The sequence below is a fragment of the Bubalus bubalis genome, chromosome 8 (assembly GCF_019923935.1).
Source record: "Bubalus bubalis isolate 160015118507 breed Murrah chromosome 8, NDDB_SH_1, whole genome shotgun sequence".
Taxonomy (NCBI): Eukaryota; Metazoa; Chordata; class Mammalia; order Artiodactyla; family Bovidae; genus Bubalus; species Bubalus bubalis.
The window spans coordinates 25,463,447-25,484,274 of NC_059164.1; the positions used below are offsets into that span (position 1 = coordinate 25,463,447).

At 37.5% G+C, this 20,828-nt stretch overlaps 1 protein-coding gene across 1 annotated transcript in view; it reads left to right on the top strand.

Moving 5' to 3' along the window:
* Positions 1-20,828, top strand: part of AHR (aryl hydrocarbon receptor) — a 52,836-nt gene that overhangs the window by 9,061 nt on the left and 22,947 nt on the right. Inside the window, exon 2 of the mRNA XM_006059489.4 lies at positions 2,932-3,119. Within this exon, the coding sequence (XP_006059551.3) occupies positions 2,932-3,119 (188 nt within the window). The remainder of the gene's footprint in view (positions 1-2,931; positions 3,120-20,828) is intronic.

Consider the following 20,828-nt stretch of genomic DNA (forward strand, 5'->3'; position numbering starts at 1 on the left):
TCAGTGTTTGTGTTACTGTCTTCTCCCCAGTGTTTTATAATCATTACTGGAAAGCTCCCAAGAGCACACAACTGGATTTTATTTTCAGTTGTGGGAAAAGGTATCAGCCCAGAATCCTCCCTCGTGGAATGGCTATTGAAGGCACTTGCATAAGATGCACATGGTACCTAGTCGGATGCGAGGAATCCGGTAGGAGTGGGTCGGGGAAGACAACAAACACGATCTAATTGACAGCACTGTGAAGCTGTTGTGACAGAACACGGGGATACTGGGGAGTAACGTGTATGAGAGCATCAGAGTACGTATTGGTGACTTAAGTCCTGTCTTTGCTCTGGAGAATAACAGGCAAAGAAGGTTTTGCCTGGGGGATCAGAGACCAGAGGAAGAGTTCAGGGCCATAGAAAGATCAAGAGGGGGTTTCGTTTGTTAGGTTAAGGAATGTGGACTGTGCAGAGCTGCTGAGTGGTTTGGATCAGAGGAGTGACAGATTTATGTTTGAGAAAAGAGGACTGGCTGTGTGCTGTGATCTGCCCTGCATCCCATCCCCTCCATCACCAGAGTCAGGGCAGCCCAAGACTGGTCATGCAAACCCCAGCTGAGAGCTGAAGCTGACTTCCCGATACCAAGGGCCAACTTCATACCATTTCTGTGGGGAAACCTGCTGTTCCCTCTTTCAAGAACTTTTTTTTCATCAGATGCCCACATGGCTCACTCCTTCACTATATCCTTGTCTGTGCTAAACCATCGCATCAAGAGACCTTCCTTGCTGATCAAAACCAGCACCGCATCACTCCTTACTTCCTTATCTTGCTTTATTTTTCTTCTCAACACTTACTAACCTGGGAAGTTATATGCTTATTTGTTTCTTTCTTCATTTGTGTATTTCTGGATCCTCCCATCGGAATGTAAGCTTCAGGAGAACAGGGGCTTTAGTATGTTTTGTTCACTGCTCAGTGTTCTGGGTGTGGCATGTGGTGGGTGGTCAATATTTGTTGAAGGGAGTTGGCCCTAACCGGCTTCCCTGTCTCTCTCTTGCACTCTGAGCTTCTCAGATAGTTCCTCTCACTGTTCACCATTTCTCACTTGTGCTGCCTCCTGAAATCCTGTTCACCTTTCAAGGTTCAGCTCATATACCACCTTTTGTATAAAAATGCTTTTTCAAGCAATTGCTCACTGTCCTCAGCTCCTGTAACACTCTTTCAGTATAGAGGAGAAGAATGTTTTCTGGGACTGCCCAGGACATAATAGGTGCAAACAAATATTTAACAGGTGATTGGTTGGTAGAGAATTATTCAATGGGGTGGACACGCATTATAAGTAAAAGTTGAAATCTAATACAGTTATGTAAAGTTTAAAAATAAAATAAAATTAAAAAAAAAATAAATAAATAAAAAAAAAAAAAAAAAAAAAAAAAAAAAAAAAAAAAAAAAAAGTTGAAATTCAGTTGATTAATTGGAGAAATGCAATAACTAGATGTGACTTGAGTTTCATTTTACATGTGATTAGGGAAAATAGCTAGAGAGATAGTCTCCAGTTTCGACTAGGTATGGAGTTATGCACAGAGTTTGGAGGAAAGTATTTAGGACTTATTTTGTATCCATGCCACTTAACCAGTTTCATACTCTTATTTCTTTGTAGGAATGACATGAACTATAACAGAAACAAAAAGAAATAGACAAGTTCTGAAGAAATTACCCATTAGGGACAGTGTAAAAAATATGCTGAATTTTCATATTGCTTTCTATCATATTCTTGCATGAAGTATTATTTCTTTAAAAAAAGTATTACTTCATGTTACTTCATGTAACATTGAAACCATGCTATCTAGAAATGTTTTGATTGAATCAAATTAATAGCATTATACTCAAGCCAATTTATACTTTTTAAAATACTATAGTTTGAATCATCAAAAATACTTTGTCTTCTCCAGTAAAACTGGAGGAAGAAGTCTTCATCTTAAGAATGCTCTTAATATTCTTTATATTTTCTGGTAAATGGAAGGATGCAGAGACATGATCTAAAAATGACTTTGTTTTTTAAATATCTTCTCTATATTTTAACATTGGGTATCTGATGATCTGTAAATTCACTTTTATGGATTTCTATTATGAAATCCTGGGTAAGGCCTTTGTGTGAAGTTCAGTTTCTCATTTCTGAACTCAAGTTCTACTCCTACCCATCAGTATCTTTTCTCTCAGATGAAAATCATGCTAAATGTTGGAATTTCATTGGATTTTCTAATTGAGACACAAATTATGTCATAAAGATACAAAATTTGCCAGTAATTGCGGGTAAGCAATTAATCTCTAATATTTGTCGGTCAACAAATACTAATAACTGAGGTCAAATTTTTCTTGCCTTAATATTGGAGGACCCCATTAGATGGCTGGAGGACCCTGTGGAGATGCAGGAATGGCTTTGAGAGGTTCTCACTGTCAGGATGAAAAGTGTTTAATACAGGAAGCTGAGGGTGATGAAGAAACAGCTTTGTACTTAAGGTCATTTCTGTTTATCTACAACCTAAATGATGCCAAAATGATTCTTGTGAAAGATAGCAAAGGAGGCATAATTCTACCTAACTTATGGAGATTTCTTTCTTCCCCCTAGCAATGGCTGTGTTTGAGGGAGGAAAAAACCTAGTAGATTTGTCAATTGGGAACCATGTACCACAGATGTATGAGGTGTGGAAGAGGTACTTGGCGTTTTCCTGTGATGGGTTCATAGTTTTTAATAAAACATTACAAAAGAGTTTACCTATTATCTTGTTTTTCTTAATTAAGATGTGAAAGAAGCATTTTGGAAAAAAATTTATATAAACTTGCAGTGGGTTTTAGATGTCTTGTTAGAAAAATAGTTGAGATGTTATAACACGATAAAAATGTTTGCTCTCTAGATTGTCATGTATTTTACGGAATTCTGTTTGTTTTTCAGTGTCAAGCCAGTCCCAGCTGAAGGAATCAAATCGAATCCTTCAAAGAGGCATAGAGACCGACTTAATACAGAACTGGACCGTCTGGCCAGCCTGCTGCCTTTCCCACCAGATGTTATTAACAAGCTGGACAAACTTTCCGTTCTTAGGCTCAGTGTCAGTTATCTCAGAGCCAAGAGCTTCTTTGATGGTAAGACAGAAGGGTTTAATTTTTCTATAATCACTTACCAAGTATTTATGTTGCTTATGGCTGTTACCACTTCTGTGTTGAAAACTGAAAAAATTAGCCTTATGTGAAAAAGTTTTGTTTATTGCTGTTGAATAAAACTTAGGTTACAAAGCCTAATTTTTAATATTTCTAAAAATCAGTTTTCCCGATTTCTTCATCAAACAGATGCTGCCACTTAAAGGATACATATGTCATTCTTTGAAAATTATAACACATGTGAAGTATGACACTTTCCAGTTCTTCTCCTTCCAACTCAAATTTTTAAAGTCTTTTTTTAATGGAAAGAATGAGACATATTAACTACTATGATATATTTTTGCTGGGTTTCTTTCACTGTGTTTCACAGATATATCATTTTGTTTGTCCTTTGAAAGTTATGTATAGTTCTGCTGCTTTATAATTAACTATATGTTTACTCCAGGAAAATGTAATTAAAATATCTTCTTCCACCGGGAAGAGCGTTTTGTTATTGGAGGCAGTAGACTTGGCTTTCAGCCTCCAGTGTGCCACTGACAACTATTTTACTTTAATCTTTTAGCATCGCTTGACTCAGCTGAAAGCAAGGGATTTGAATTAGGTAATCTTTGTTAATCGCACAGTCTATCATAGTCATAAAGTATTCTAAATGGAAGTTTTGGTTTGAAAATAATGTTTCAGTATGTCTCTTCTTGCAAAACAATTCCTCGATTTCTCTTTTGTCTGTCTTCTCTTTTCCTGTTTATATGTCAGAGTTTTTAGAAGCTGTTCAGTCTTTTACATGTATCTTGCCATTTGCCCGACAGCAGTAGAGAATTAATGATAAAATCTCAACGACTTAGGTCAGTGCTTCTTAACCTTTAACGTGCTCACAATCACATAGGGACCTTGATAAGATGAAGATGCCTATTCCGTAGGTTTCGCTGCCGTCAGAGATCTTGCACTTCTTACAGACGGTCAGATGATGCTAACGGTGCCACCCTTGACACAGTTACAGATGCTTGAATTTGCAGTTCGTGTGCAGAATATCGCAAGACAGTTATTTCCCTTTAGGTTTGTGTTTAGATGGTTTGCTGTGTTTAGTCTGAGCATCTTTTTTATTTATAGGTTTGTTTGCCTGCCATACATTGTTTATTTTGGGTTAAAAAACTATATAGTTCAGTCATTGCGAATCTGAGCAGTATACACTGATTTCAGGATGATAATTTCAGGGAGGGTTGTATATTTAAAGGTTCATAGTAGATACTTAACATTTTCTCTGTTCTGTATAAAAAGGTCTTTGAATTTTCCAGACCCTTCATCTTTGGGGTGAGTTATGAGATATTGAGTGGTGTGTGTGTGTGTATCAGCTGTACAGTCATTTTGTGACAGGAGCTAGAAACTAACTTTCCAGATTCCCTCTGTTGTTTTTGCAGACCACATCTCAGTTACTTCTGTCTTCTGGGAACCATATATATAGCAAAATCCTGAGGACTTTTCCCTCGGTCTGTGATTCTCAAACTATTAGTCCCCAGATGGTCAGCATTAGTTGTCCACTGGGCATTTCTAACAGATTTTGAGCCTTACTGAGCGCATTGGAATCAAATACTCTGGTGTGGTGGCAAGTTTGGGAGCCCCTGTTGTCGACTGGAACCTCAAGGGCACTCCCAGCTTCTTGGGATGCAGTCCTGACCTTCAGCATCTCTTCACACACGGTGCTGTCAGACCTGTGATGGGGCTTCTGTGACACGTACAATGTGGTCTCTGCCCTTAGAGAGTTTATAGTCTAGAAACAAGGAGGCATTCCTTCACTCTGTTAAAGATGTACTGACATGATCATTTTGCCTTTTTGTTTCCTGCTCCTCTCTCATGGGAAATCAGCTTATATGTTAAAAAGAGGGGGAAAAAATATGTAGGATTTTCCTGTTTAGAAGCAGTGGGGCAGAAATGAAGCTGCTTAGAGGAATAGCCAGTGTGCCATTTAAGTACTAATATATTAATACATACTGCTTTTGAGGCTGTCTTTCTCTCTCTGTGTGTGTATATGTGTTTATGCTTACACATATACATATACACATTAATATATGCATATTTAATTAAAACTATATATACATATTTTTTCATGATTGGATGTGTATCCTGTTCAATCCCCCAAGTAAAAGCATTTCCAAAATCTACCTTATAAAGAATGTCGTAGCTTAGCAAGGCTCCTTATGGAATTGTTACTTGTTAAAAAGGGTTTTCTGAGCTCTTCACTAATGCGTTTATGTTTTATTCTGGCTCAGTGTGTTTGACAGTAGGCTCTTACTACCCTCTTAGCATCATTCCTTCATCAATCAAAGTATCTTTCGTTTGAGGTCCTTTGAATTACTGGTTTTTATACTAAAGTGTGCCTCAGCATAACTTGGAAAGCTTGTTAAATGCACATTCTAGGATGTGACCTTTCTTTTGCTGATTCTGAGTAGGTTTATCCAGAACCCAGGAATCTGTATTTTTATAAGCAACCTAGAAAAGTTTAAGACAATGATTTAATCTGATTTTATGCCCTGTGTTACTTAAATATTTTTTCTTTGCCTTTAGAAAGACAAACCCAGATGTAGACAGTTTTAGAAAGACCTATGTGTGTTTGCTTGAGGCTCAGTGGAATGTGTACTCTAAGCAGGTATTGTAGGGTTGTTCAGGACAGGAACAGAGTTAGGTGGAAGGTGAGCGAAATAATCAGTGAAAAATCCCAAAGTCTGCCCCAGACCACCACTGGTCTAGGAAGGCAATGCAGTTTTGAAAGCACACAGAGAATACAATTTTCAGGTGATCGGTATGACCTAAACAGATACTAAGCGCAAACAGGGAAACACGGAGCATGAGGACAGTGATTAGGATTTCTGTGTGTGCTGAAAACCACTCTCCCACTGTTAGGGAAAGAGTAGAGCGAAGGGAAGCTCTAAGTGAATAACAGGATGCAAACAGGGGGTGTGCTAATTCCTGCGGAAAGAACAATATAAACGAGTAATCATACAATCTTGTTAGAAAGGAAACTCAAGTTCTACTGTAACAATAGATATTTTTCCAAGAAAATACATCTATTTATTGCAAGTTTAAATAATCCAACTTGGATGGGATCTTCTTAAACTCTGAAGCCATGACTCTATTGCTATGACTGTCTGAAAAGCAGCACTTAAGTTTCAAGTACAACATTAATCTTGATCCATTTTTTAATTAATCAGAACATTCTAAACTATAACTTTAGAGTACTTGAACAAAACTCAGTCATTATGGTAAAGTTAGAAGGTGTTTCTGTACCATTATGAAACTAAAATGGTTTTTAAATACATTTTGTAATTCAAGATTGTGCTTTATTTATTCTAAATACCGTGCACTGTGCTAAATTCATGAAGAAGAAAAAAAGGGGGGAAAAGGCTTTTTTGCCCTCTAATAGATCAAGATCAAGTGTCTTATAAACTGTGACAAATACAGTATGTGAAATCCTTTAAAAATGTGCATATGAAATATTTATAATGCAACAGTTAGGGAGTATTTTCAAGGGAGGGAAAAGGATTAGAAGCTTGTTAGTAGTTTTGGTTTCAACTAAGGAAATAATGGAGGAAGTCTTTGAATGTTTAATCCTTGAAAACTATTGAACTACAGGTATTATAGATAGTAAAGCCCAGGGAATTTTCAGTTTGTAATTTCTACTTATTTTATAGATGAAGTAATCATTACAGCATTTTCATTTTCATAATACAATGCTTTATGGTTTTTTGGGTGCATTTAAACATGCCGCATATTGCCTATTTTTTTCACTAGAATAGAAGCTCCTTGAGAATATCGTGTTTATTGTTACACCTGAAACACTTGGGACAGCGCCTGCCCCAGAGTGGGCACTCAGAAAGCCTATTTAACATATCTGAAAAACAATGTAAAATTCATGTTGAAATTCTGAATTATATACTTGATATGAAATGTGTCTCTGGGGCTTGGTTTATGATGTTACTATTGTGCGATTTTCCAGATAATCTCTCTGTGAATAGCCACTTACAATGATTATGATTGGTTCTACCAGTTATTTTATTTTCTTATTTCAGAATCTACAGACGCAGGGAATGTTTGTTTTAAGGAGCTAGAGCAGTAAGAGGTTTTGACATGGTCTTTCATCAGTTGGCTGAATCACAGTGAGACATGTGGAAGTACGAAGGACCCAGTCTGCTTTGAACTGGCTTCTCACCGCCCTTTCGCACAGCTCTCCCTGCAGCCCTTTGTGTTTGTGGCTTCTCTGCCTTCACGTTGTGTTTATTATCTTGCCCCTGGGCCAGGGTCCTTTTCTTCCCTGTTGGCTGTCCCTGCTGCACTTCCCAGTAGTCTGCCAGTCTAGGTGTATTTTTAAGTTTTGTCAGCGCCGATGGGATGTACAAATAGGACTCTGAACTTAAAAGGAAAAAGCACTCTCTTTGTACATTCAATAGATGAAAAATGCCAGAGTTTAGTGACATTTTAATTTCTGCACCATGGACACATTTAGACATGCTTAAGGATGAACAACCACATATTAATACTAGATTAATTGGAATTGTAAGTGTTTTAAGTTCTGTTCAGTTTCCTCAGCAGCATTGCTCTTCTGTGTTACCTTCCTTTCTTCCCACCTTCACGGTTGAAAGGCTTTTCTAAATTATGTATCTGTGAAGTTTTTCTGTGGAGTCTTCTCTATTTTTAGAAAACAAATTTTAAAAATTCCAAATTACTGTTTTCTGATGTTAGTAATTAAATAGGAACATAAGAAAGTGCAGTTTTTGCTGCTTGATAGATTAAATCCAAGAGAAGCAAGCCTCAGGACAGAAAATGACCAAGTAGACCTGTGACCTGGCAAGTCAGTGTGAAAGCCTAAAATCTTTAACATCATGTTAAAACAACTGTCCTTTTCTAATTTTTTTTTTTAAGTAGAAAATAAAAGAAAGATCTATGTCACAAATGAGTTTTAAACTCACATATCATGTTACCTCTGAGATGGAATATATTTAGAATAAAATTTAAATAACTTAATGACTGTGATCAATAGTAGGTTATTAAGAGAGACTTAGATTTGGGGAGTTGCATGTAACCTAGTCTTTGAAATTGGTTGATGTGAAGGAAAAGGGTTGTTTCCTTCTTCATTGTATCTCTTAAAGCCAGGATCAAACCAGTGGGCATTGTGCTTGTTAGCCAGTCTGAATCAGTATGGTAATGCTTTATTCTTAGTAAGAGTAACTTCAACTTGTGAACAATGTTAAATAAGATTTCATTATCATTTTAAAAAATATTCATCATCATGTAAGTATCATTTACATTATTCTACTTTTTGACAGCCCTCCCCAAAATTAATGAGAATGACTAATCCACTTCTGTGTTGAAACACAAATATCTATAATGAAGTAAAAAAAAGGCAGACAAGTTTTCTTTCTTTGAGACAATAGTAGGTGTCAGGGCATGTAGAATTGATCATTCTGTAAAATATCCATAGTACTTGTTGTCCCTTTAAATATAGTCTTTAACTGAAATCTTACATCCTTCATTATACCTCAGTCATGAGTTACTCTTCATGACATCTTTACAATGAAGATGTACAGATTTAATTTGTGGAAAGGAAAACTCAGAAACAGGAAAAGGTGATTGTGTCTATAGGTGAGTTTGCGGATCTGAGTTTGTAATTTCAAAGTTCTGCATTTGCAGCTGTCATGGGGGACAGTTTTCTGGTTATTTGTAAAACTAGATGGGGCTTCCCAGGTAGCGCTAGTGGTAAAGAACCCACCTACCAATGCAGGAGATGCAAGAGACATAAGTTCAATCCCTGGGTTGGGAAGATTCCTGGAGGAGGGACTGGTTACCCACTCCCATATTCTTGCCTGGAGAATCCCATGGACAGAGGAGCCTGGTGTGCTCCAGTCCATAGGGTCGCAAAGTTAAAGCGACATAACTGAAGTGACTTAGTACACACAACACAGAAAGCTGGATAACATAGGGGCAGTGAGTCATGAATCACTGTGCATGCTTAAATAATCACTGTCTTATAAAGCATAAACATTTTACACATTGGAGTATTTTAAATTCATAGAGTCTAAAAATGCTGTGAGAAGAGAGGATGAGAAGCATTAACTTCTGATATGTGGTGATCTAAAATATATTCAGCCTCAGTGTTTACCATGGATCTTGGTAGACTGTTTTAAATTAGAAATTATATGTGCTTTTTTCTTGGTCTTCCTTTTGTAGATATTTAATAATTCGCTTCCAGTTCATTAGGTTTTTAAAAAAGAGTTGTGTTTATTCATCTTTAGCTTGTGTGTTTCTCTCAATTTCAGAACATTATCTTGAAAAGTATATATATATATATATATATTTTTTTTTTTTTTGAAGTATATATTTGAAGAATGAACTTGAACAAGCAGTAAAAACCAACTAAGTAATAGAGCCTTTTTAAGGGTTGATATAAAAGTTTAAGGTGTTTGTATATGTGTTTTTTACATTTACTGAATTTGTATGCTAACTTTATTTCCTTTTTTTAAAAAAAATACTGTAGGCCAAGTAATTCACAAAACTTCCAGTATCATACATAGCAACTGTAATTTCTTAATTCTAGAAATGTCCTAAAAGATCAACACATTTGAAATCATCCAATAGTGTTTCATTAACCCGCTGTATTCAGATGGTAATTTATGTGTTTTTTTCCCAGAACCTGAAAACATGAAACTCTTAACATTCATGATACCTTCCATAAATAAACTCATAAAATTTAGAGATTCTTTTAAATTTTAATTTATGGACAATATAATCAGATCCATGCAGATGGAAACATGGATACATGAAAAGAATGGTAGGACTTTCTTATTGAGTCAGGGTGTAGTACGTTCAGGAGAAGGCAATGGCACCCCACTCCAGTACTCTTGCCTGGAAAATCCCATGGACGGAGGAGCCTGGTAGGCTGCAGACCACAGGGTCGCAAAGAGTCAGACACGACTGAGTGACTTCACTTTCACTTTTCACCTTCATGCATTGGAGAAGGAAATGGCAACCCACTCCAGTGTTCTTGCCTGGAGAATCCCAGGGACGGGGGAGCCTGGTGGGCTGCCGTCTATGGGGTCGCACAGAGTTGGACATGACTGAAGTGACTTAGCAGCAGCAGCAGCAATAGTACGTTCAAGTCCTGGCTCTTATATTTAATAATATGATCTATATGGGTCAGGAATTTAATGTCTCTTTTCCATGTATAGTCTAACTTACAGCAAAAGAGGCATTGAATTCTATGGGTGGTGGCTTAGTCGCTAAGTTATGTTCAAGTCTTGTGATCCTACGGACTGCAGGCTGCCAGGCTCCTCTGTCCATGGGATTTTCCAGGCAAGAATAGTGGAGCAGGCTGCCGTTTCTTTCTCCCCGGGATCTTCCCAACGCAAGGATCAAACCCAAGTCTCCTGCATTGCTGGCAGATTCTTGACTGACTGAGCTACCAGGGAAACCCTTAAATTCTTTGAATAAATAAGTAAAATGACAAAATTATTTTATGATGTTTTATATAGGATACTTTTATGTAGAGTGTTTTTCTTTGCTTTGGCAAGTATTCTTTAAAAACACAGTGACATGCATATCAGAACCTGCGCTCATTATGGTCTTTATAATATGTTTTGCTTCTTTCTTGTCTCTTATAAATTTACTGCTTTAATGGGTTTTCTCTTTGATCATTTCCTAGTGTTATATGACTCTAGGATCCTTGATCCTTACTTGCTTGGCCATGAGCAGTTCCAGTTGGTTATAAATTTATGGGCTTAGCTTTCTTTTTAAAGGAAGATTACCACTGGGGAAATATTAAAGCCAGCCCAACTTTTGTAGTTTTCTCTTTCCTCCACCACCCCCACCCCCAGTACAGGTTGTAAATGTCTTTAGTTAAATTTTAGTTTGAGAGACTTTGTGAGGCGTTTTGTGAGACTTCACTGTTGGTTAATGGAAATATACATCTGCCCTGTTGTAGTGTTTTAAAAACTATTTTCACATATAATGTAAAATTAATCCCTTGAGGGTCTGTAATGAGACACAGTAACACTACCACTAATCATTTTTATTCAGTAATTATATATATGTATTATTTTTTAATGCTCTTATGGCTTTTTGACTTTTTGATCAACTTTTTGTGTGTGTGGTATCCTTTTTAAAACTTTTTATTCTATATTGGAGTATAGTTGATTAATACTGTTGATTTATATAGTTGATTAATATAGTAGATTTATATTGGAGTATAGTGATAGCTCAGGTGAACAGTGAAGGGGCTCGGTGATACATATACATGTATCCATTCTTCCTCAAATTCCTCTCCCATCTAGGCTGCCAGGTAACATTGAGCAGAGTTCCCTGTGCTATACAGTAGGGCCTTGCTGGTTATCCACTTTAAATATAGCAGTGTGTACATACCAATCCCAGACTCCCTAACTATTCCCCCGCCCCCTGTAACCATAAGTTCTATTTCTTAAGTCTGTAAGTCTGTTTCTATTTTTGTAAATAAGTTAATTTGTATCATTTCTTTTTAGATTCCACATATAATGGATATCATATATTTCTCTTTCTCTGTCTGACTTACTTCACTCAGTATGAGAATCTCTGGGTCCATCCATGTTATTGCAAACAGCATTATTTCATTCTTTTTAATGGTTGAGTAATATTCCATTGCATATATATATGTATATACATCTTCTTTACCCATTTCTCTGTTGATGACATTTAGGCTGCTCTTGCAAACAGTGCTGCAATGAACATTAGGGTGCATGTGTCCATTTTGACTGGTGTGAGATGATACCTCATTTGCATTTCATTATTAGTGATGTTGAATGTCTTTTCATGTGCCTCTTGGCTGTCTTTATGTCTTCTTTGGAGAAATGTCTATTTAAGTCTTCTGCCCATTTTTTGATTGGATTATTTGTTTTTATGGTATTAAGCTTCATGTGCTATTTGTACATTTTGGAAACTAATCCCTTGTCAGTCACATCATTTGCAAATATTTTCTCCCAATTTGTGGATTGTCTTTTCATTTTGTTTGTGGTTTCCTTTGCTGTGCAAAAGTTTTTGAGTTTAATTTGGTCCCGTTTATTTTTGGTTTTATTTCCTAGAATAAGGAGGCAGATCAAAAATATCTTGCTATGACTTATGTCACAGAGTGTTCTGCCTGTGTTTTATAGTTGTATAGTATCCAGTCTCTCATTTAAGTCTTTAATCCATTTTAAGCTTATTTTTTGTGTATGGTATTAAAGAATGATCTGATTTCATTTTTTTATAGGTAGCTGTCCGGCTTTCCCAGCACCATTTGTTGAAGAGACTGTCTTTCCACCATTGTGTAGTCTTGCCCCCTTTGTCATAGATTAATTGACCATAGGTGCATGGGGTGATCAATAATTTTTAATCTGTTGTTCAAATTCATTTATTTGTTCATAGCTGGAGATTTAAATTTAGGAGTCATCATAGTGTCATTGGAATAGTGTTTTAAACCATGAAAATGAATAAAATATTCCTGGGGAAAGCCTATAGACTAAGAGGAAAAATACCAAAGATAAAATGTTTTAGGAGTGGGCACAGAGAGAGGAAAGCACATATGTGTGTATGTGTGACATGAAATTGTGATACAGTTTCCGCAAACATCATTATGGTGATGTTTGCTCAAAGATGACCTCATTTGGTGTTTCAAGTTCTTAGAGGGTCAAGGAGAAAATTATACCTGAAAGTATAAACTAAAATGAAATTAAAGTCCACAGAAAAATAATAATACTAGAGGAAGTAATTTCTGGTTCTTGGTTGTCCATAGAAAACATTTAAGCCATCCAGGTGCCTGCAGTGGGAGGTTGAGAGGAGAGACAGTAAAATTGGATCAACTGGAACCTAAAGTTGTCTGTATGGAATTCTTTTAGCCTTAAATTGGGCTTCCCTGGTAGCTCAGATGGTAAAGAATCTGCTTGCAAAGGGGGAGACCTGGATTCAGACCCTGGGTCTGGAAGATCCCCAGGAGAAGAGAATGGCTACCCACTTGAGCATTTTTGCCTGGAGAATCCCATGGACGGAAGAGCCTGGCAGGTTGCAGTCCATGGGGTGGCAAAGAGTTGGACATGACCAAGCCACTTTCTCTTCATTCAGCCTTAAGTTTGCCTGCATGGTGTGAGAGGGCTTTTAGGGTCAGTTTTACAGAATATCTGTTGTCCACTGGACTGTTTTTGATAGTGTCCAGTCTCTGTGTCACAGAGGTAGCTCCCCTCTGTTTGTCCTGGCCCAGTAGAGGGAGATTGTTGCATAAGGAGAACACCAGCAGGAAGGGGACTTGGAGGTGCTTCAGTTACCTAACCGTGTGGCTTTAGATTAGACCTATATCCTCACTGTTCCACAGAGTTTTCATATTCTCAGCATGGACAGTATGAATGCTTGCTTGCCTGCCTGATGTAAGTTTGTAGTGGATTTATCCTAAATAGTAAGATCTTTGTGAACCAGATTCTGAAATTAAAATTGTTTATAGTTGGTCCTTGCACAACATGAAGATTAGTCAAAAATAGGCATGAAACTTTATAGTCAGTCCCATCCATGGTTCCTCTCTAGCCAAAGCTCTGCATCCGTGGATTCAGCCCATCATGGATCATGTAGTGTTGTTACTTACTGGGAAAAACCCATATATATGTGGACCTGCCCAGATCAAACCCCATGTTGTTCACAGGTCAGCTGTACATATACAATTTTTTGTTACTGCCCTGTGTTTCAGTCGTCAATTCTGTGGTTCTACTTTCTTCTTTATAAAATTGAGATGAGAATTCCTTCCTGAAGACATTCATGTTAACAATGAACTCTTTAAGCAGATGAATGATAATTTTAGAGAATTTGAGGGAATGAGATCCATAACATTGTGAGTTAACTTCCTCAATCTTGATTTTCTGAGTCACTTGGAGCAGTGGTACCTTCTCTTCAGCATTTCTTGGGAACTTGTTAATGAAGCAGACTGAGGGGCCCCATACCAGGCCTGGTGAATCAGAATTCTAGAGGCTGGGGTCCCGCAATGTGTTTTAATAGTCTTCCAGATGATTCTGATGTCTGAGAAAGTTTGAGAATCATTGCTGTGGTTGATTAAATTCTCCTACTTAGAATGTAGTTTTAATTTCACTGTTTACATGGAAAGTCAAATGCAACTCAGTTCCCACTGAAAAGGTAAATTAATTGCTCTAGTTGGTTTCATTAATTCAGAGGCCTAACATGTAGTTACAGTAGAATTACATATAACTAAAATGTAAAACTGAAAATTTTTGAGTAATATCTATCAAAGTCAGTTTCTACTTGATGGAGAGTAAGTTAGATAATTTCCACTTGATCTAACTTTAAGGACTTTTTCAACTTTAGAATGATGGTTTTTTTTTTTTTTTTTTTTTTTTAGATTTGCTAAAAAAAGACAGTAACCACCACTTTAGCCTACATTCACTCATTATAAACTAACATTTGCATTTTTAAAAACCAAATTTACTTTTATTCTGCCTTGGTGAGTAGCAACTTCCAGGCAGAAAAAATAATCTGTGACTATCATCAGAAACCACTGAACTATATACATCTTTGTCTCCTAGAGACTTAGGAAAATATAATATGTATATATTCTCCTAGAATATAACATGGGTTTTTTTTTTTTAATTTCAGTTCTTCTTTCACACAAAAGGGCAATACTTCCTTTACCAAAAAGCAAACTTCAACTGAAGCGAAATATCTTATTAGCTCAAAGGATCTAGAAGAAACTCCCATATATAAACTCCCATAAACTCCCACTTATATATGATTGGAAATTATTTGTAAATACTCATCCATACTCAATTGGGGGATGTAGTATTAAGTAATATAGTATTTTTTATATTCAGTAGTATAGTATAGTATAGTGAAGTCACTTAGTCGTGTCCGACTCTTTGCGACCCCGTGGACTGTAGCCTACCAGGCTTCTCCATCCATGGGATTCTCCAGGCAAGAATACTGGAGTGGGTTACCATTTCCTTCTCCAGGGGATCTTCCCAACCTAGGGATCGAACCCGGGTCTCCCTCATTGGAGGCAGACGCTTTAACCTCTGAGCCACCAGGGAAGCCCTTATATTCAATACATACTGCATTATTGAGCGGAGAAGGCAATGGCACCCCACTCCAGTACTCTTGGCTGGAAAATCCCATGGATGGAGGAGCCTGGAAAGCTGCAGTCCATTGAGTCGCTGAGGGTCAGACACGACTGAGAGACTTCACTTTCCCTTTTCACTTTCATGCATTGGAGAAGGAAATGGCAACCCACTCCAGTGTTCTTGCCTGGAGAATCCCAGGGACGGGGGAGCCTGGTGGGCTGCCGTCTATGGGGTCACACAGAGTCAGACACGACTGAAGTGACTTAGCAGCATTATTTAGCCCTTTTTAAATTTTGGTGATACTTTTGCTCTCTTACATGCTTATATGAATGTAGGAATAGAACTTAAACTTTTACTGCCAGAGGTAATAAAGGGGGTGATAAATATTATTGTAAAAGAAATTGAATTTATATCAACAGAGATTAAAAAGACTTATGCTTTTTCCTGGCAAGGCATTTATCATGACATCCTTCTGTTTAAATGCCAACTACAGTAACAAAATACAAAGTATAGTTTACTACATGCCAATATTTGTTCCCCATGAATTTCTCTCTTGAACAGTTCAGAGCATGTTTAGGAAGAGGAAATATTTGGCTTGTAGGGAGAAATGGAAATCTCCGCTTTGCTATGTAAGGAAAGAAAGTGCCATGTTAAGAAACATGGATACAGTTGAATGCATGTGGGAATAAGACTTGAATATGGAGAAAAGACTTGAATCAGTTGGTAATAATTAAAATCTTACAATCTGATAATGCTGTGACATATTTACACTCTGAATTCTATTATCAATTAAATTCTTGTACAGCTGTTTCATTGATCTCTCAGAGGAAATAGTTGAAATATTGTGATGGGCTATAACCTTAATATCCCGCTGAATGCTCAAAGTCAGAGCCTTACAGCAGACTTTGGAAGATGTGCTGTTCCTACAGATGAGGGAAGGGTTTTAACAAGGTCTGTGCAGTAGGGCAGAGATTTCCCAATCGCAGAATGGACTCATGACTTGTTTTCAGATAGTATATTTTGTTTCTGTAAACTGCCATGTATTTAATTCCAGGGGTGTGATGATTAAAGTGTCTTCTCCATCTGATTATGCATGTAATTTTTATAACAATTTATAAGTTTGAAATACCTTCAAATTTATGTTTGTAGTCATCATAGCAGTCCTGTCAGACACTCATTAATGCTCCCTGGTTAGAGATGAGAAAACACTCAGTTATCCCTGGTGTGTAACTTTTAGTGCCAGCTGCCGTCATGGTTTGAGGGTGTATAAACTCAGTGCACAGCCTATTCTCTCTGTACTTGACTGTCAGTTATAGAGTCAGGCATTACCCAAGTACTCTGCATGCTATTTTAGCCCTCATAAGAATCTGTCTCCAGAGGTATCACTGTCCTGATTTAAAGATGAGGAAAGGACAGATGACAGGTGGTTAGCATGGGGGAGGAGTCTGGTAGGTGGTTGGTAATAGCTCATGCTATTGGGGTCTAGCTACCTGGGTTCTTATCTAGGCTTTACCATTTCAAGGTATAACCTTGGGCAAGTTTCTTAACCTCTTTAAGTCTCAGTTTCCTAATCTACTGAAAGGACAATAAGGCCAGTCTCATAGAACTCTTGTGAAGATTAAATAAGATGTAATACCTGGAAATGGCTTGGCATAGAGTGCGAGCTCTGAGTATCACACATTATTACTAAGGCAATTATTGAAGGGCACTCAGATGGTAGGAAGGTCATCTCCCCACATCTGCTTCTTACTCTTCGTTGCTTTCTAATCAAGGCAAGAAATGCACATGTGAAAGTGAGTATTATTAATTAATACATCTTCTAGAAGGCAGAGGTGGTAGGTATGAAATCAAGAAATAGAGGACAGATTCATGGAAGGGCAATAATTACATAATTTGGGACAAGTCTCTAGGATCTGAGTTTTCTAAAAAGTCATATTAGTATTTTTTTAGGTGAGAATGGGAAGGGAGTGTACCCTTCCTGGACTGATCTTTGCACAATATTTACTTAAATTCTTAAGTGATTATTAGCCTTAAACATGAGAGCAACAGAAGTACTTGTTTGCTTGTCTTTGGAAGAGCCCTAGTGATCCTTCTCCAAAATGCACTCATCACTTTTCCTACTTAAGCAGTAGTTATGCCTATTAAGTATTGTCCCTCCAACAGTTAGAATTGTAAGTATTGTTGTTTAGAGAGAGTTTATACTTTGTCTCTTTCAAGTTTCTCTAATATTTTAATTAAATTCCATGCTGGTACTTAATATTTTGGGCATTCTTTTCTAGTTTTTTATTTCCATAGCTTATATGCCCTACTTAAAGGCAGAGTCTGTCTAATGTCTAATTACATTGGCTGGTATCTCCCATACAAGACCAGAAACAAATAAGTTACTGAGATGAATGGCCTCTTTCATTTCTTATTCAGCTTCTCAGTGGTCCAGTAACACTAGTGGGAACTGACATAGATTCTTTTGATTGAAAGTTAATTTTAAAAGATTCCTGATAAAATTTAGACATTTAAATTTGACACTATTCGTATCTATTTTTAGGATGACTTTGCTTCTTTCATAATATCAGGGTTTGGATTTTGTTTTTTTAGTAACAAATCTTATCAATATTTGGTATAACTTTTCTGCCTTTTATTGTATTGCATTATTGGAGTATAATTGCTTTACAATGTGGTGCTAGTTTCTGCTGTACAACAAAGTGAATCAGCCATAAGTATAGATACGCACCCTCTCTTTTGAGCCTCCCTCCCACCTCACCCCCATCCCACCCCTCCAGGTCATCCCAGAGCCACTGATGAGCTCCATGTGCTGTACGGCAGCTTCCCAGAAGCTAGCTATTTACACATGGTAGTGTATATACTGGGCTTCCCTGGTGGCTCAGACCATAAAGAATCTGTCTGCAGTGTGGGAGACCTGGGTTCTATTCCTGGGTCAGGAAGATCCCCTGGAGAAGGGAATGGCAACCCACTCGGGTATTCTTGCCTGTCAGTGCTCCTCTCCTTCATGCTGGAGCTTTTGGAAAAGTAGGAGAGTGTAGTTAACCCTGACATTGTGAGGCTTTAATGGATTCCAGCAAGTGCAGCCGCTAGAAAGCAAACAGGAGAACTTACAGGATGTAAAGGGAAGAAACAGGATATAAAGGGGAGAAAAACCTTTCTGTCCTTTACCTTTCGGTGAGAAGAGATTGAGCCTTTTCCTTTGGTCTTGGCGAACTGTTAGATCAGTTAGTTTACCTCAAACTGCTTTTTGGCCTAAGGAAATCTGTTCTGTGGCCTTTTGGAACTGTTACATTCAGAGGCCAGTGTTTTGGCCTCTTCTTTCAGAGACATGTTTTAAAAGTTCTGCAAAGGCCAGAACTTGGCATGAGGTTGAAATGTGACACATACATTGGTGATTTACCAGAAAATACACTTCAAACATGAAAATGTTTTATGTGGAACACTTGTCTCAAACTGAGAGGAAATTTGGTTATTAATAAATCTCTAGTTTATCACTGAGCCCAATTATCCTTAGCACATAAAAATTTAATGAAGTAAGAGATCTTAAAAAGAATGTCAAGGTTTGTTTTGCTTAATGGCTTCTCTTATTCAAATATCACAGGTTACAAAAAGATCAGTAAAATAGAAAGGTACTGTAATAGTGTCTAAAAGTCCATACTTTACAACAGGGAAATCCGTAAGCTCTGGGAAATACTGCTAATAATTAAAGCTACCATTTACTGAAGTAATATTGAGTTCCTCTGTGCTGGAAATTTCACATATATTTGGATTATTTTTTATAAGAGCTCCTGCAGGGTAATTTCTTGTTTTCTCAATTACCATTTTACATACCAGGAGACAGGCTCAGAAAGCTCCCACATTTAGGAAATGGCAGAGCTGAGATTTGAACTCAATTCTCTGTGATACCAATGTCCACATGTTTTTAACGGAGAGAATATTTGACAGTGCTCAGGAAAACGCTGAATAAGTAAATGGTGGCTGTTATTATTTTTGTTCAGCTATGCTGTCTCCCAGACTAAATGTGTACACACACACACACACACACACATAAACACACAGGAGAGAGATGGGAAGGTGGTGATACATGCTGCTTGAGAGCATGGTATCTCCTACTGTAAGTATCTCACCATCCTATCCACCTCTCCTTCACATATGCAGTCCACAAGCTAGTACTCCTGTCTGGAAAATCCCATGGATGGAGGTGCCTGGTAGGCTACAGTCCATGGGATTGCAAAGAGTCAAACACAACTGAGTGATTTCACTTCACTTAATGAAAGAGAAGCCACGTTACAAGGTGTAACACCTAGGAACAGACATAAAAATACATCTTTTTTTGAGGACCACTTTAAAGCATTCTAGTGGGACAAAAAACAGAGACTTGAACAAACGGAGAAACATGCATGTTCTTGGACAGACTGATTCAACATCATAAAGATGTTAATTCTCCATGAGTTGATTTATAAATTTCATATGAAGTTAATAACAATACTAAGAGTTTTTTTACCCTAAAACTAAAGGCTCCTAACTTTGATGGACATATATCTCTTTAATAAGGTGTTTGATTGATTTTTTCTCTTACTGCCCCTGGTTCACAGAAGTTAGATGAATATATAGAGAGATTCATTTTTTTTATAGATTAGGTTGTGAGGAACCTTATTATTCTAAATAGATGAGAACCAGAGGAGTGTTATAGCGATGTCATGCAGTTCTTTGAATAATAATAATGTGTGCTCAGTCGTGTCCAACTCTTTGTGACCCCAGGGACGATAGCCCACTCGGCTCCTCTGTCCATGGGCTTTTCCAAGAATACTGGAGTGGGTTGCCATTTCCTTCTCCAGAGCATCTTCCCAACCCAGGGGTCAAACCTGGGTCTTCTGCATTGGCAGGAAAGATTCTTTACCAGTCATGCCACCTAGGAAACAGTTTACTTGAAACTTCTTAAGTAATATGCCAAAAATCATATAGTGAACTCATCAAAAATTGTCTGTAAGAATCTGTCAGCTGACATTAGAAACCACCCATTGGCAAAGGATTATTTACTTAGTCATTGCAGTGCCAGTAGATACCGATTTTTCAAATTGTCTCTTTTTGTTGGTGTACATAGGTGTTTTTTTTTCTTAGAGCTCTTTGAAATTGCTTATTTTATTTTATTTATTTTTTTTTTGAGTGGCGAGTTAAGTTTTATTTGGGACAAAAGGAGGACTGCAGCCCGGGAGGCAGCATCTCAGATAGCTCTGAGAGACTTCTCCAAAGCGGCCTTGGGGGAAAGTCAATATATAAGGCTCTGGAGAAGGAGGAGTTCGATACCACAAAGCACTCATTTTACAAAAGGTTTTTTGTTAGTTATGAGGATCTGATGTCATCATGAAGGGATTTAGGGCTTCTGTACATATGAGGAGATGCAAGGATTGAGATCATAAAATCTGTTCCTAAAAACATCCAACTATCTAGAGACCTGTCCTACCAGATTCCCTGGAGCACAGAGTGCCTCCCTCCACCCTGAACTCCCTCAGGGGTTGTTGAAGGTCAACAGCTATAGCAGCAGGGTTCAATCTCCTGTAGAGGCAGATGGCAAATGCCTTTGTTGTTCATT